Source organism: Ambystoma mexicanum, chromosome 3p (assembly GCF_040938575.1).
Source record: "Ambystoma mexicanum isolate Mex_15411 chromosome 3p, UKY_AmexF1_1, whole genome shotgun sequence".
NCBI lineage: Eukaryota > Metazoa > Chordata > Amphibia > Caudata > Ambystomatidae > Ambystoma > Ambystoma mexicanum.
The window spans coordinates 52,075,711-52,092,188 of NC_090925.1; the positions used below are offsets into that span (position 1 = coordinate 52,075,711).

General features: G+C 46.1%; 1 protein-coding gene across 1 annotated transcript in view; it reads right to left on the minus strand.

Annotated features, from left to right (window-relative positions):
* Window positions 1–7,981: 7,981 nt before the first annotated feature.
* The window catches only part of LOC138579723 (olfactory receptor 5AR1-like), a 47,360-nt gene continuing 38,863 nt past the window's right edge, over window positions 7,982–16,478 (minus strand). The window contains exon 2 of the mRNA XM_069649962.1: window positions 7,982–8,083. Coding sequence (XP_069506063.1) covers window positions 7,982–8,083 — 102 coding nt within the window. The remainder of the gene's footprint in view (window positions 8,084–16,478) is intronic.

Genomic DNA, 16,478 nt, shown 5'->3' on the forward strand with positions numbered 1-16,478 from the left:
CAGGTCACCCAAAATAACGCTCTAAGAGCTGCCTTAAACATCTCCAAAAGGGACCACATCTCACTGGCAAGACAATCAGTTCACTGGCTCCCTGTCAAAGAACGCATCACCTTCAAGGTACTGACTACTACCCACAAATGTATCCACCACACTGCACCATCATATCTCTCAGACACCATTCTCAGACCGACCTCATCCAGACCTACCAGACTGTGCTACACCAACCAACTCACTGTACCACGCATCAACAAGATTACAGCAGGAGGGCAGGGTTTTCCCTACATAGCACCTAAACTTTGGAACAATCTCCCCCACGCCCTAAGAGCAGAAGGCTCCCTCACAGCGTTTAGAAAAAAACTCAAAACCTCTCTCTTTAACTAAAATTCCTTCACCTACAGCCAATCAGGCACACACTGCTAAATACTGCTACTGCCCAAACTTGTATGCCTGTATGCCACTATGCTGCAACTAAGACGCGCTTTTCCTGTAACCAGCGCTATTCTGTAACCAGCGCCACGATGCCTCAGGGCTGTTTCTGTGCGCTTAACAAATACGAATAAATAAATAAATAAATAAATATAAAAAAAGGTGAATTGGACTCAGCTTCTGACAGAGTGAACTCTTTGGAACGCAAGCCGAAGACAAAAAGGGAAATAAAAACGCCTGTTTTTGTGTCAAAGTTTTCCGTGCAGAGTAATAAAATCAAAAACATCATTAAAAACACTGTAACATCTTTAAAATTGACATTAGAGTACAAAATCTGTTTGAGGAGTTACCAATTTTTCCTTATCAAAGAAGCAGGAATCTACGGGATGAGTTAGCCAATAGCAGACCTCCAAGGTCCAAGGAAAGAACCCATTACTCAACGTACAAGAACGTACCCGTGCTTACACTGTTCAATTGCAATTTTGTGCTTAAGGGGAATACCATCCGTCATCCCCGGACGGTCAGAAGAATCCATTTAAAGACATATGGCACTTGTGACAGTGAAAACATCATTTATGGAATAAAATGTCCTTGTGGCACATATTATGTGGGCCAATCCACAAGGAGTGCCAAAACACGCTGGAATGAACATCGCTCCTGTATCCGTAACATGAACTTGAACTCTGCTGTAGAACGCCATTGGGCAAACGAAAGCCACAACTTAAGCCAAATAAAATTCCTTATTCTTGAAGTCTTGACTAGAATGAATGCACATGAAGATCTGGGACAGCGACTGAATAAAAGAGAAACTTTTTGGATTGACAAACTTGGACGTTTGTTTCCTAATGGTCTCAATGAGGAGTACAACTTCCATTGCTTCATTTAGAAACAATGCAAATGTGTGTTAACAATGTTACAGATGTACTTGCCTTCATATCAACAAACATCACGGACACTCCTTCCCGTACCTCGGTGTAAGACCCAAAGTTCCGCCAAGGACGTCACCACAGGTGTCCTGTGATTCACTAACATAGACATACCTCATATCTACTGTTTGACTACCTCATGTTTGATTTACAATGTGCACTATGAATATCCTGTTATTTTCTGTTTTTCTTTGAACTTCCATCTAGTTCATGAACTGTTGGGTTTCTTTTCCTCTTCCGTTTGTTCATAGTAAATCAGCACTGTTTTTTTTTCCTTTGTTCCTTTAAAATGGTCTACAGTGCATTTTTCCATTCTATCCATACAACTTTCTTCCTATACGCTCATGCCGCAAGGCACGCTACATTTATACATTTGTTACTCTAAATGCGTGCAAGCAACTGGTGCTGTGGCTCTTGCTAGCCTTAGCACACCACTGCTCAGCAAAGCATCAACAAAGGGAGCCATTTTGCTCCCGGCTCACAATTAGCTGAGTCACATTTCCTCTCTAACGCCACGCGGGGAGGTGTAAAATAGTTCCGTTGCTAAGCAACGTTTACACACGGGAATGGCCGGCTCCTCATTCGCGCCATACCTCTACAGCACACAGACTGCTGATCAGTGTTTCCATGAACCACAGGTACGCTCCATAGAGCAGTTTACTCCTTTCCTTCTGATTTAATACAGCGGTACGCATTTTGACCCTCATATTTCAATTTACAGACATTGGGCCTCATTACGACCCAGGCGGTAAGTTACCGCCTGGGTCGTACCCTTACCACCATGGTGTAAACTTTGTTTACACCATGGTGGATGGTGGATTTACCGCCCCATTCCAAGGTGAGTGGGGCGGTAAATCCCCATTTCCCATTTTAACCTTCCCCATTCCCATTTTTGCCCCATAGGGCATAATGGGAGTGGGGAAGGCGCTAATTACGACACCGTAAATTACGGTGGCGTAATTAGCACATTGGTCCCTTAGCGCCATGGTGAGTTTAACGCCTGCAGAAAGCAGGCGTTAAACTCACCATGGCGCAAAGGGTCCTCGGAATCAGGCGCTGTTAACCCCTTAACGTCTGATTCGTAATGAGGCCCATTGCCTTGCTGCAACAGAATGCCCCAGGTGGTGGATTTTACTACCGCCTTCCTTACACAGGACTTTTCCTGTTTTTTATCATGTCACTCCACATCCAGGTAATTCATTGTTTCTTCTTTCTCGCAATTGCCTAATTTAGCTTTTTATTTCTTTTATGTTATTTTCACCTGACTGCAACCACAACCATTCTCGATGGGTATGTTTACATTTTGCTATTTTCTGCACCTTGATATTTGTTTCACATATTGTATGTATGCATTTTGATTAAATATCTCTATGTAGCATTTGACTTGCCCTGATGAAGGAGGTTTACTCTGAAATGCATTGGCATACTAAGTCAACAATTTTGGATGCTGTGACATATTTGCTTCCTCACTAAGAAATCATTGGTGACCTTTTAATTTGAAACAAATTTACCGTTGAATATAAAATGGTCATTATAAAACCACGAACAGTGTCATTTGTGATAAATTGACTACAAGTACAATTGAGTGGATTTCATTCAAAAGAGAACTATTCCTCATCCAAGAGTTGGTGTTTTTCAAAGTATTTTTGAATTTTAGACCCCATTTTGGGACCAAAAGGAGAGCGACTACGTGGCTGGGCTTACTACCTAGTCTTTTGCTTTGTGTGTGTCATTTCAAGACACGCCTCAAATGTATGTATGTTTGGGAAAGACAGACAATGGAAAACACGCCTGAAGTGTGTGTGTGTGAAGCATATGGCGTTTGTTTTCCACAGCCCAATCCTCCATTCCAGAACCTTCTAAAGACACTTAAGAAACTGTGAGGCACTGTCTGCCTGTGCATTGGGCATAGCCCCTTTAAATGAAAGGGATCTGATTGAATGAAGTAATAACTAACTTGCTGCAAATTGCACTTGTTGAGCAGAGCTGCAGGCCAAATAGGAATGGGTTCGACAACTAGTCTTTCTGAGTTGAAGGAGTGGAATCCCTATGAGTGCCAGTCAACTGGAATCCGTTCATTCCCAATGAAAAGTGCATGCTACACAGTACGTAATCCCTGGGAATGGTGATTTTAGTTTACAATCCATCAGATTGTCAATGGGTTCTCCTAAAGATGGCCATTCATTAATGTTTTGGAGGCTCAGCCAAATGATCTCACATTGTATATCACATATTTTACATTACAGTCCTTTGCCCATGCACATTTTCCAAGGTCTGTCAGAATAAATGCACGTAATTCCTTCACAAAGGTTTAAGATCCCTCCATTTTACTATGTCTGTACACTACTTTTCATTGGTATATCTAAGACCTCTCCAGATTAACCTGGAAAATTAGCACTGGTCTTTCAAAAACATTTGAGGAAAAAAGCCTTATGGGAGCACTGGGAGGAACTTTGAAGACAGCTAAAGGTAGGTGATCTAGTAGACATCCCTCTTGACCCTGCCTGTGATGCCCTTCTCATAGGGATTAGGACCCTCAAGCCATTCCTGGCTGAATTCATGGAATTATGTGGCTTTAGGCTCAGAAATATGATGACAAAAATAGCATCCTTACAATCTCATTGAGAAGAACGCTGTCACAAAATGTCTTCTACTCTGAGAGTATAAGGGGGGGGCATTAGCTAAACCACCTACTCGCCCTCACATGTCTACAGACCAACAAATATTTCAATCATAATAGTAAAACAGGCTCAGCTAAGAAATATACCTCCTTTGCCTTTTGTGGTAACATGGGCCAAGGGAAAGCTAAAGAATCAAGAGTGGTGTGAATGTGACCCAGTCGCAAATATGATCTGTCATTCACTCTTTTTATTCTTCCCAAGAGTGGCAGGTGGAAAACCAAGAAAGCTTGGGCAATCCTTCTTTGAGGTGTAAAAAGTGCACATTTTATTTACGTCTTGTGAAAAAGAAATAGATAAGACAAAGGGCCTCATTACAGGTCGGGCGGTCCGGAATTAACAGTGGCGGTAAATGCGCCGCCACTGTTAATTCCGGACCACCCGATCCCGAGTCCCGCAGGCGGGAGGTGATCTTCCCGCCAGGTCTGACCTGGCGGGTTGAACAGCTCCCGCCTGCAGGCGGATGTGGAAACACCAGCACCATCACGAGATGGTGCCGGTGTTTCCACTTCCCCATTCCCATTGAGTCCTATGGGACTCAATGGGAATGGGGATTTACACCATTCCGCCTCCGGAATTCCCAGGACACCAGGGTCGTAATGCCCTGGTATTTCCGGGAGTCACGGAGGCGGAATGGTAATACGAGTCCGGCGGTAACCAGGCAGATTTACCACCGCAGTTACCGCTGGACTCGTGATGAGGCCCAAAGTCTTAAAAAGAGCTATTGTTCCTTTGGCGGAACTCTATTGGCCACACATTCAATCCCTCTACAGAGACTTCATCAGGCTGGTTACATTTCATCTGTGATGCCTCGGTTAAATAAAAACAACCGTTTTCTTGAATACTTGTCATGTGATCATGGCCATGTCGGGTTCATTATAGTGTCCAACATGGCAGCCATTTTATCATGGGTTGCATCCCTAATGTTAACATTGTTATGGTATCAGACTAATACAAGACTAGTGTCTATGATTAGTAATTTCTAGCCACAATTTAAAAATCAAAACTGTGTCCTGACAACTTAATCTTATTTCCAAATAGAGAGCCGATTTGCAAATGCTGTATTCTTATGGCTATATATTCATTTTCAAAACAAACAAGTGATGGTAGGAAGGTTTAGAATTGATTTGAAACCTCTGAAAATTGCTCTGGGAAACCCTCCAGACCATCATTCTTCACCTGCCAGGGCATTGCAGAAAGAGGAAAGACCATATGCAAATCAGGCTTGGTCCCACCCCCAAAGAGACTTTTTAGCCAAGCTCCTGGGCCATATCCATTCTGCACGAGACCACAGGCATCCACAGACATGTTTCGGCCTCATTGGACATCATCAGTGAGGAGTAGCTTGGGTCTCTAAAACCAGCAGGCACGGGACCCACATCTGGGTATACCCATCCCAGTCGAGGTGACAAAGCAAAACCAAGAGTTAACGGTTGGAAGCTTTAGATATAGTCATTTGATCACTGCTTAAATAATATCTGACAAGCCAGAAGAAATTAGCTATTTGGATTGAACAATTGCACATGAAATTCAGGCTGCACAACTGTCGTGACTTGAAATCCCAGATGAACTTATACCCGTGCTCCCAAGTACCAGCCAAGAAGAATACCTCAGCACTCACTCGCCAGTCATTAAGAACAAAGGTGGACTGGTAAGCAGCAGCATCGGACCTGCGGTAGCTGTGGAAAAACAATATAGTGTTAGATCAAAATCACTTTGTAATCTTTAGAAATAGTGTTCTAATAGAGTATCTGTCCTAACCACATTTGTAGAGGACAAATGCACCACAATGACACCCAATGACACTGATAAGAACCAGTCCCAAATCATCAGAGTTCATCCAGTAGAACGCTGAGCAAATGGCAAATAGTCCTCAAGAAAAGTCCCAAAACCAAGATGGTTCACAGAGTACGTAAATCTGTAGGATGTCCATATCATCCAAAAGGAAACAACTAAAATCAAACCCAAGTTCAAAATCCAATGAAGTCCAAAAAGGAAAAACTAAATCCAAAAGATAAAGCATAGTGTAAAGATCCGGTTCACCAAATCCAAAGGGTATCCAGAAGACAATCCAGAAGGGAAAAAAACAAGTTCAGAAGATCCAGTTAACCAAATCCAAAGAATATCCAGAAGACAATCCAGAAGGGAAAAAACAAGTTTGGTAAATGCGGTTCAGCAAATCCTTAGGGTAATTCAGCATCAATCCAGGGACAGAAACAGTGGTCATAATTCCTGAAAACAGCAATCCAAAAATGAAAGCAGGCACCAAAATGAAACGCAGATGCAGGAATGTTGAGAAGCACTACCATGTGTGCAGTCAGTGCTTAAATGCAGGCAGTTTCCTTATTTACTCATTAAGTAACTTGCCCAGTGCATGTGAGCTCTGTGTCACAGGGAAGCTGACGACCTGCATGCTGATGTGCCTCTGTGCCTCTGTGTTCCCCAACTGCCATATCATCCTCCATGGGCATTGCGGGAGCTGGCGCTGAGGTGCAGGCGTCTGCGTTCTTTTGAGTGTAGGTCGCTGCCTGGGACCGGGAATGGTACACCGCCCCTTGGCAGCAAGTAAGTGCGTGACAACAACCAATTATTGATCAATGATAATTCTAACTGTGGTGGCTAATATCTTTTGAGCTAATTACCTAAATAAATAAAAAATATATGCAATGTGATATTCTCAATGTCCACAATTTGCATTCGGGAGGCTCAAGCAGGGTGCTATTAGAGCTATTGACTTCAACCCAATGTCATCAAATAAAATATAATTGTATGTGACTTCATACATTTTCAGTCAGAATCCCTTTGATATATCCTCACAACATTTTTATGCAACTATCTGATAATGAAAATTTAACAACACTGCTCAAATCCTCATCCCATCGACTGCAGCCTCATCATTGACACAATGAATATCTTCTGGATGTGCTTGGTCATATGACCTGTGAAGTTTCCTTGCATAGAGCCCTCTTAGGGTTAAATAATTGTTTATGTTATTTACTGTTCTAGTTACTTGACAACTGTTGAATGTTGCCCATGGTCATTCTTAAATGTAATTTCTGATGATTTAACTTTAAAACAATGTAATATCCAGCCCTGACAAAGCCCGCCCAATGGTCAAAACAAATGTTGCCTGATGATAGATAATGTGGAATTATAATCTTTAGAGCACATATAAGGAAGTAGGAGCATGGGTGTCAGAGATGAACTAGGAAAAGCAATTTCTCAATGATCGATGGCAACTTATTTTCTTTTTAAAAGTTGGGGGGTATCCAGCCCAAGTGGGAAAGATTGTGCAAAAATTGATCTAAATATAAAATTTCAACAATATCTAAATTAGAATAGGGAAAGCTGCACGCTAGTCTTTACAGGAATATTGAGAAAGAAAACTACTCCTTACTAATTAAATCTGAAGTGTTTACATCGAGTAAAGTGGCAAAAGTTACAAAGGGCAAGTGTTGAACCAGAACAAATATTATATTGCACATCTCTCTTACAGGTGTATAAATAGTTATTTGTCTGAATTATATCCTATTGCTTTCATGGTATTCATTTCAATGATCAATGTACATTCTCTGTTGGCTTTTCTTGTATGTTCCGGCATGTGAGCAATAGCAATACAGAACTTAACTAAGCAGGATTGCCACCATGTTGTTCTTCTGCTAATGGGTAGCTAAAGTCTTAATTCATAATGGCTCTGTAATGTTGCAAAGTTCTAACTTTCAAAGGACAAATAGTCAATCCTACATACATCTTGTTACAAGGACACATTATTCCATAAACAACAAATCTTGTTTGGCAATTTATAAAATGGTTAATGAACAACTTCTGTCCATGTGTGCCATATGGAAATTCAACTTTAAGATCTGCTAACTCATGCATTCTTCATTCATTACATCTGACAAATACTTTATTTTTGCTCCAATCTGTTAACCAGTTTCTTGTATCAGCAAATCATTTGGGTAAACTTGGAGCAAGCATAATTTTGAGCGATTTGTCTCCTGAAAATGTGATCTTTGGCCAATCTCCAATTATTTCTTTCAAATCTGTATCTGTCTGTAAAATAGACAATGTTTTTAGTGAAGATGTGTCTAATTTCAATTGATGGTAAGCTGTATTGAGCAATGAATCCGATTAACTCATCTTGTTTTCTCTTTGTTACGTTAGATTTAGTAAATCTTTCCCATTTCTCAAATCAGTTTTCTGAAATGCTGCATCTATGGTTGTTGGAGTGTATCCTCTAGTTTTAAAACATTGCCCCATGGCTTTTGCCTCATCTAGAACATCTTGCTGTGATGTTCGGGGACATTTCTGTGATGTTCATAAACTTGGCAAATGTTCAAGGAAATCCATGCATATGTGTGCATTACAGGGTCGGTGAAAAGAAGTTATTAGATGGCTTATACCTTTGGCGGTGTTCAACAGAACTGCATGACATTTTGCAATACAAATATCGATCCAATTATATGAATGTTAGAAGTGGGTTTCAGAAAGTATTTTATGGCTTATAAATTTGGTGCTGTGTGACACAGAGGTTTGCAAAACTATTATAGACTTTGAATGTTTGTGCAAAGTTTAAAGGGATATTTTCAAGAGGAGGAAAAACTGTAAGGGGGGGTCCAAAAACCTTAGATTGGGATAGGCTTGAATGGGAAAAGAGATTCTGCTGGCGCTACAGCCTGCAGCGCTGGACAGATTTGCAGCAAAGCTGTTTCAGGAGTATTGGCAAGGACCCAAAAGCATGCTTTTGCAAATCTGTCCTGTGTTTTATTTTTTGAAAACTGTCACAATGTGGGTACAGAAAATAGTGATATAACGTTGGTGCCTGAGGCATAGCTGTGGCCATGGCCAGATTTTCTATCGCCCATTGCCATCAGGGCCCTGCTTTGGGGTTAAAGTGGATTTTCATGCCGGCACAAATGCTGGAGATCCTTTTGGGTTCCACTGGCTTTATGAACAAGCATAGGGATAAATTGTACATGCTGCTACCGTGCTCACATGGCAGGCTGCATTAACAATTATAATTTAACCCTACCTAACATGTGAACAAGTTGGTCAGGGTTTAATTGTAATTGTGAACACTGCCTGAAATTGAACGTTGCCCGAAAACTTGTATGTCGGGCAGGGTTAAATTGTAATTGTGAATGCTGCTTACCATGCGCACATGCCAGTCAGTGTTTACTCACTTTGCAGAGAACAAAAGTGCAGGGTAAAAGGCGGCATACACACATGTACGGTGCCTTTTGCCCTGCACACTTTCACTCCCCCCGACAAATAACAGAACATTGGCGTTGGGGTCCTGGCTACACCTGAGTGCAAACGTACCAGGTCCCCCGGCCAAATTATGAATGGGAGTAAAATGAGCTCTTAGGGTTCTTCAAAAATGTGCTCCTTAGAAGCTTATGCACAGAAATTGACTAAATCCTCAGATATGCTGAAGAAACCCAATCAAGATCTAGGTAATGAGATTATCAACCATTTTAATCCATGAAACAGCCAATCTTTTTTCAGAAATGGTATCCAAGTGTCTGAGCTCAGATGAAGGCGCATTCACTTGCTACTGGGACTCATTATCTCACCCAGTCACATGTATGACTTTTCCCTCTATCAACAGCACGGAATGTGAAGAGCTGCTTTGAAAAGACAAAAATGTGGGCGATCAAAGAGACATCTTCCCAGTAAAAACTGGGAAACATATTTTGCCATTACTTATTGAATGCATTCACATTCTTATAAATAAATCTCTTGCATGTTTTAGTGTACTGGATATCCTCATGCACACTATGGTCCTTTCAGTACTGCAGGAAAAAGGAGCTAAGCAGGCAGTTCCCAGTAGCCTCTGCCCAATATTCAGGCTCCCTTTTATTGGGAAATTATCTGTGGTATCACTTCCACTCTCTGCATCTAAACTGCTGACATCCTTGATAGCAAAAAGGTTAGATTGTGTCCAGGGCTCAGCCCTGAACTGGTGATGTCAATGATTACACTTTCAGACTGATGGCAGAAGGCAGTGGTGTTGGAGTGCTGGTAATATTGGGTCTATCAGCCACATTTACCATTGGTGACCACTATATCCTCCTAAGCAGACTTCAATACTTCGGCATCTCAGGAATGAAAATACTTTCTAACAGAGCTCAATCTCTGTTGATTGATAGTTTTGGACCCCTCCCCCACCCCAATGCATGTAGGGTTCCTCAAGGAGCCACACTATCCCTGCTGCTTTTAAACCTATGCTGCCCTGTACTAACCACGTTACCCTATCCCTTCAATATGAAAGTTCACACTTATGCCAACCATGCTCAGAATGTGTTTCGCCTGGGTGGCCTTACCATCACCAATACCCATCTTTCTCTGGGCATGCAAGCAGGCTGTGGCTAGAAGTACAAAAACAGGTGGATATTCAATGCAAATAAAACAGAAGGCCTGATTATCTATTGGCACCACTCCCAAACTCTCTTATTACCACCACAATGTCTGCGGAATTATCACTGGATTACAAAGTGGCAGGATGACAGTGTTAATACCCATTTATGGAGTCCATAGGGCTCTGCAAGGGAATCCTAGGAATTATCTCGGGTGGTAATTCCTCCAAATAGTGGTGTTTAAGTGCAGAATAACCCCCAGCACTTGGGTCGAGGTATATCCTCCACTTCAATGTCAGCAGTGTGGTAAAACTGGCAGTAATTCTGTTTCTGCAAACAAAAAGAAGTGGTAGCGTAATTACTACCAGAATTTTAGGACACTGCCAAACTTTTAATGACACTCATATGTTTTCACTATGGACCAACATGTAACATTTGGAATCCTTCCTTGTGACTTCTACTCTTGGCCCGTGTCCCTTCCCCGCTGATCAAGTGCACAATCTTGGGGTTACCATCAATTTCAACTTGGCAAAGGCTCAAGTAGTCCGCTTTTGTTTTGAACAATTACACCAATTTAGAAAACACCTTCATTTGCGTTCCTTCAGCCATCAATCCACCTAGTAAGCACATTTGTCTCCCCTAGATGGGACATTAGAAGTGCTGTATATCCAGGTGCCTCGAAACATCTATGACAGCACTTCTGAGGGTTCAGAATGCTCTTGCACGAACATTTTCTAATATTCCTGAAAAGGCTCCAACCACCCCTGCTGCTCAACACTTGCAATTGGTTGCAGAGTGAGTGAAAAGTAAAGCTCTCTCTATTTTTGATATTTCATACTACCAATGAGGTCCTATGTTGCCAGGAAACAAATTCATCAAACCTTCTCATTCGCTGTGTTCAGATGAACTTAATTATCTGGTTCTCCCCAAATATAAATGTCTAAAAGGAGAGAAATGATCCTTTATATTGCAAACCTCTTCACTCTCCAAATATTCCAGCATCTAAAAGAAAAGTAGATAACTATACATTTCAGAAATGTCTTGAAGACCTTCCAATTTCTATAAACAATCTAGCAGAAATTCCTTACAGAATGTATTTTCATCTTGAATCGGTCAGCACCTGGGTGCCCATTGGGGTGAGTTCATACTTCATGAATAAAGGACTTCAAGCACAAGGTATTTCAGTGAAGTTGAACAATTTCCTCTGCTGAGAGAGATGAGATTTACAGCTGTGTTCAAATGTTGATCTATTCGAAGTTAGATTATTTGATCTATTCGAAGTTCTGCTGAACCCTTGATCCCAGCGCAAAGGACGGTTTAAAAAAATATGGGGTGCAAACCATGAGCTGTTTCATTTTAGAGACATGGTCCACTCTCTAATGTCTGGTAATATGTAGCCTGTCTGGAATGATGTAGTTCCTTGTGTAATGTAAATGCACACCTGGAGTCCAGAGAAGATGCTTGACGTGTGCTTCCCTTGTCTGCAGTTATTGAAGGGAAAAGGAACTCTGGTTGCCCTTCTAATGCATCAAATAGTACTGTCAGCTGCAAATGAAATGTTCTGGCTGCGACCCTGCATTTTTCTGTCTTGGGGCCAGTTCTGGGTCTCCCCAGTGCCTCATGATAGTCTGATCCCCTGACGATACCACAAAGACCTCCGAGGAACACCCCTACAGTAAGGAGGAAGGGCTGCCTGATTCTACATGATCTCACAGAAAAGAAGCAGCGCGAACCTCACAGCATTGTATACCAAGAAAGGAAAATCTGTCCTTTCTCCTACTGTTCCTAGCACCTTGAAACACACTTCACAGCACCATAATGGCAACCTCCACCCTTGACCATGAAACTTTGCATCATTTTATGGCCCTCTCAGCCCCTTATTCTTCCCAGCTTGATGCATTGCCAAAATAAACTGGGCAAAAATAACTCTAATTATTTCAGCACTAGGAAATGGGAATGAAGCTGCATTAAGGGTTACATGCAAGCCTATATTATTTATATTATTATTATTATTACTTGTATTATTGTATTGTTATTATTATTGTTGTTGTTATTATTATTATTATTATTATTATTATTATTATTATTATGAACATTTCACTCCTGGCCCTCCTCCCCCTTGTGAGACTACCTTGGAGAGTTCATCCAGTGACCCTACTCTAAGTTGCGATTCAGCAAAAATTGAACCAATCAAGAGGGTAATTCATAGAATTCAGCGCACAAGTGGCGCACGCGGCTGGCGCACAGTGTGCGCGTGCGAATCCCTGCGCCAGCCGCGTGCGCTAAAATCCATTTCCGCGCACAGCGTATTCATGGATTCCAGCCACCAAAACCAGCCGTGGCGCACAGTGGCGCAGCGACCCTGCAGCAGCGCCAGTTACGCCCCCAAGAACGCCTCTCGCGCAGGGAAAAGCCATCAATATACCCAAGCGCAAAGGGCTGCGCTAACCCTGTACCAGCACAGCAAGCGGGCTATGTGTATCACTGGGGTGCGCGGGAAGTACCTCACGCGATTGGCCCCGTACGGGGAGGGTACGCGTATTTCAGGGGTGCGCGGGAAGTTCCACACGCGATTTTATCATGGTACGTGTATTTCAGGGGTGCGCGGGAATTACCACATGCGAATGGGCCGGTGCGAGCAGGGTACGCGTATCTCAGGGGTGCGCGGGAAGTTCCACACGCGATTCCATCAGGGTACGTGTATGTCGGGGTGCGCGTGAAGTTCCACACGCGATATCAGCAGGGTACGTGTATTTCAGGGTGCAGGGGAAGTTACACACGTGATTTCCGCAGGATACGTGTATATCAGGGGTGCGCGTGAAGTTCCACACGTGATATCAACAGGGCACGTGTATTTCAGGGTGCAGGGGAAGTTACACACGCGATTTCTGCAGGTACGTGTATTTCAGGGGTGCGCGGGAATTTCCACACGCGATTGGGCCCGTGCGAGCAGGGTACGCGTATCTCAGGGGTGCGCGGGAAGTTCCACACGCGATTCCATCAGGGTACGTGTATTTCAGGGTGCGGGGGAAGTTTCACACGCGAAATCAGCAGGGTACGTGTATTCCAGGGGTGCGCGGGAAGTCCCACACGCAATTCCATCAGGGTACGTGTATTCCAGGGGTGCGCGGAAAGTGCCACACGCGATTTCAGCAGGGTACGTGTATTCCAGGGGTGCGCGGGAAGTTCCACACGCGATTCCATCAGGGTACGTGTATTACAGGGGTGCGCGGGGAGCACCACACGTGAATTGCACGTGTGGGTCCTCCCAGGTGTTCCCTCTACACCCTCCACGGCCCCTGCAGGTGGCTCACACCACAGGGGCCTACCCTGCACATGTCCTGCAGGCACACCATCCACCATGGCCATGACCCCCAGCCAACCCACATGTCAACTTGCACTACTGCCCACCAACGCATGTCCCCCTGCACCCCCAGTCACCAGGGGCACCCTCCACCAGGCCCCACCCATGTCTCCCACCACCCCCACCCCTCAGCAGTGCAGGGGCAACCGCCACCAGGCCCCCACCCATGTCTCCCACCACCCCCACCCCCCAGCCACCAGGGGCAGCCTCCACCAGGCCCCCACCCATGTCTCACACCACCCCCACCCCCCAGCACTGTGGGGCATCTGCCAGCAGGCCCCCACCCATGTCCAACTCATGTTCCCCACCACCCCCAAACCCCAGCACCGTGGGGCACCTGCCAGCAGGCCCCCACCCATGTCCAACTCATGTTCCGCACCACCCCCACCCCCCAGCACTGTGGGGCACCTGCCAGCAGGCCCCCGCCCATGTCCAACTCATGTTCCCCACCACCCCCACCCCCCAGCCACCAGGGGCAGCCTTCACCAGGCCCCCACCCATGTCTCCCACCACACCCACCCCCCCAGTCACCAGGGGCAGCCTCCACCAGGCCCCCACCCATGTCTCACACCACCCCCACCCCCAGCACTGTGGGACACCTGCCAGCAGGCCCCCACCCATGTCCAACTCATGTTTCCCACCACCCCCACCCCCCAGCACTGTGGGGCACCTGCCAGCAGGCCCCACCCATGTCTCCCACCACCCCCAACAACCAGCCACCAGGGGCAGCCTCCACCAGGCCCCCACCCATGTCTCCCACCACCCCCACCCTCCAGCAGTGCAGGGGCAGCCTCCACCAGGCCCCCACCCATGTCTCACACCACCCCCACCCCCCAGCACTGTGGGGCACCTGCCAGCAGGCCCCCACCCATGTCCAACTCATGTTCCCCACCACCCCCACCCCCCAGCACTGTGGGGCACCTGCCAGCAGGCCCCATCCATGTCTCCCACCACCCACACCCCCCAGCCACCAGGGGCAGCCTCCACCAGGCCCCCACCCATGTCTCCCTCCACCCCCACCCCCCAGCAGTCCAGGGGCAGCCTCCACCAGGCCCCCACCCATGTCTCACACCACCCCACCCCCCCAGTCACCAGGGGCAGCCTCCACCAGGCCCCCACCCATGTCTCACACCACCCCCACCCCCCAGTCACCAGGGGCAGCCTCCACCAGGCCCCCACCCATGTCTCACACCACCCCCACCCCCCCAGTCACCAGGGGCAGCCTCCACCAGGCCCCCACCCATGTCTCCCACCACCCCCACCACCCAGCAGTGCAGGGGCAGCCTCCACCAGGCCCCCACCCATGTCTCACACCACCCCCACCGCCCCAGTCACCAGGGGCAGCCTCCACCAGGCCCCCACCAATGTCTCCCACCACCCCCAGCACCGTGGGGCACCTGCCAGCAGGCCCCCACCCATGTCCAACTCATGTTCCCCACCACCCCCACCCCCCAGCACTAAGGGGCATCTGCCAGCAGGCCCCACCCATGTCTCTCACCACCCCCACCCCCCAGCCACCAGGGGCAGCCTCCACCAGGCCCCCACCCATGTCTCCCACCACCCCCACCCCCCAGCAGTGCAGGGGCAGCCTCCACCAGGCCCCCACCCATGTCTCACACCACCCCCACCCCCCCAGTCACCAGGGGCAGCCTCCACCAGGCCCCCACCCATGTCTCACACCACCCCCACCCCCCCAGTCACCAGGGGCAGCCTCCACCAGGCCCCCACCCATGTCTCACACCACCCCCACCCCCCCAGTCACCAGGGGCAGCCTCCACCAGGCCCCCACCCATGTCTCCCACCACCCCCACCCCTCATCAGTGCAGGGGCAGCCTCCACCAGGCCCCCACCCATGTCTCACACCACCCCCACCCCCCCAGTCACCAGGGGCAGCCTCCACCAGGCCCCCACCCATGTCTCCCACCACCCCCACCCCCCAGCACCGTGGGGCACCTGCCAGCAGGCCCCCACCCATGTCCAACTCATGTTCCCCACCACCCCCACCCCCCAGCACTGTGGGGCACCTGCCAGCAGGCCCCCACCCATGTGCAACTCATGTTCACCAGCCAATATGTCATCACAATCTAGATCCCTGGTCCCCATGGTCAGCCTCCAAATGCAAAACATCCACCCGAGTATTGCATCCACCCACTCATAATTTGCAATTACATCACAGAACACCAATTGCAAGTTCCGAAACAAACATATTTCCCTCACATATACCCAATGGGTGTCAGTGAATCTCAAAACACATATCATGAAATGCATGAAACCAATGAGATACCACACATTGAAGTTCACCAAATAAAATATGTATTAAAGGAAACATAAATAGAATAAAAAATGAAGAAACAGAAACGTGAATGTACAAAAATGAAAAGAAGCATGTCCGTTAAAAAAAGCAAAACCAAAAATAAAACTCCAAAGTAATGTTGTCCAAAGTCAATGTCCACAAAACAAAATCCAATGGGAAATAAAAAAGAAAGCCATAGCTCCATGGTTAAAAAGTGAAAAAAAATACAATCCAACTGCTAACTATTTACATGGGAACAAGCCAGGGTCCATTATCCCAACAAAATAAAGGAAACCTATCTAACTACACTAACTAATAAGATAAACTATATACAAAAATGTGGCCAATGTCCGAAAGGTCCAAATAAAATAAAAACAAAAATGAAACCTAACACTACCTACATAACTATGTACAAGGGCAGCGGGCTAGTTT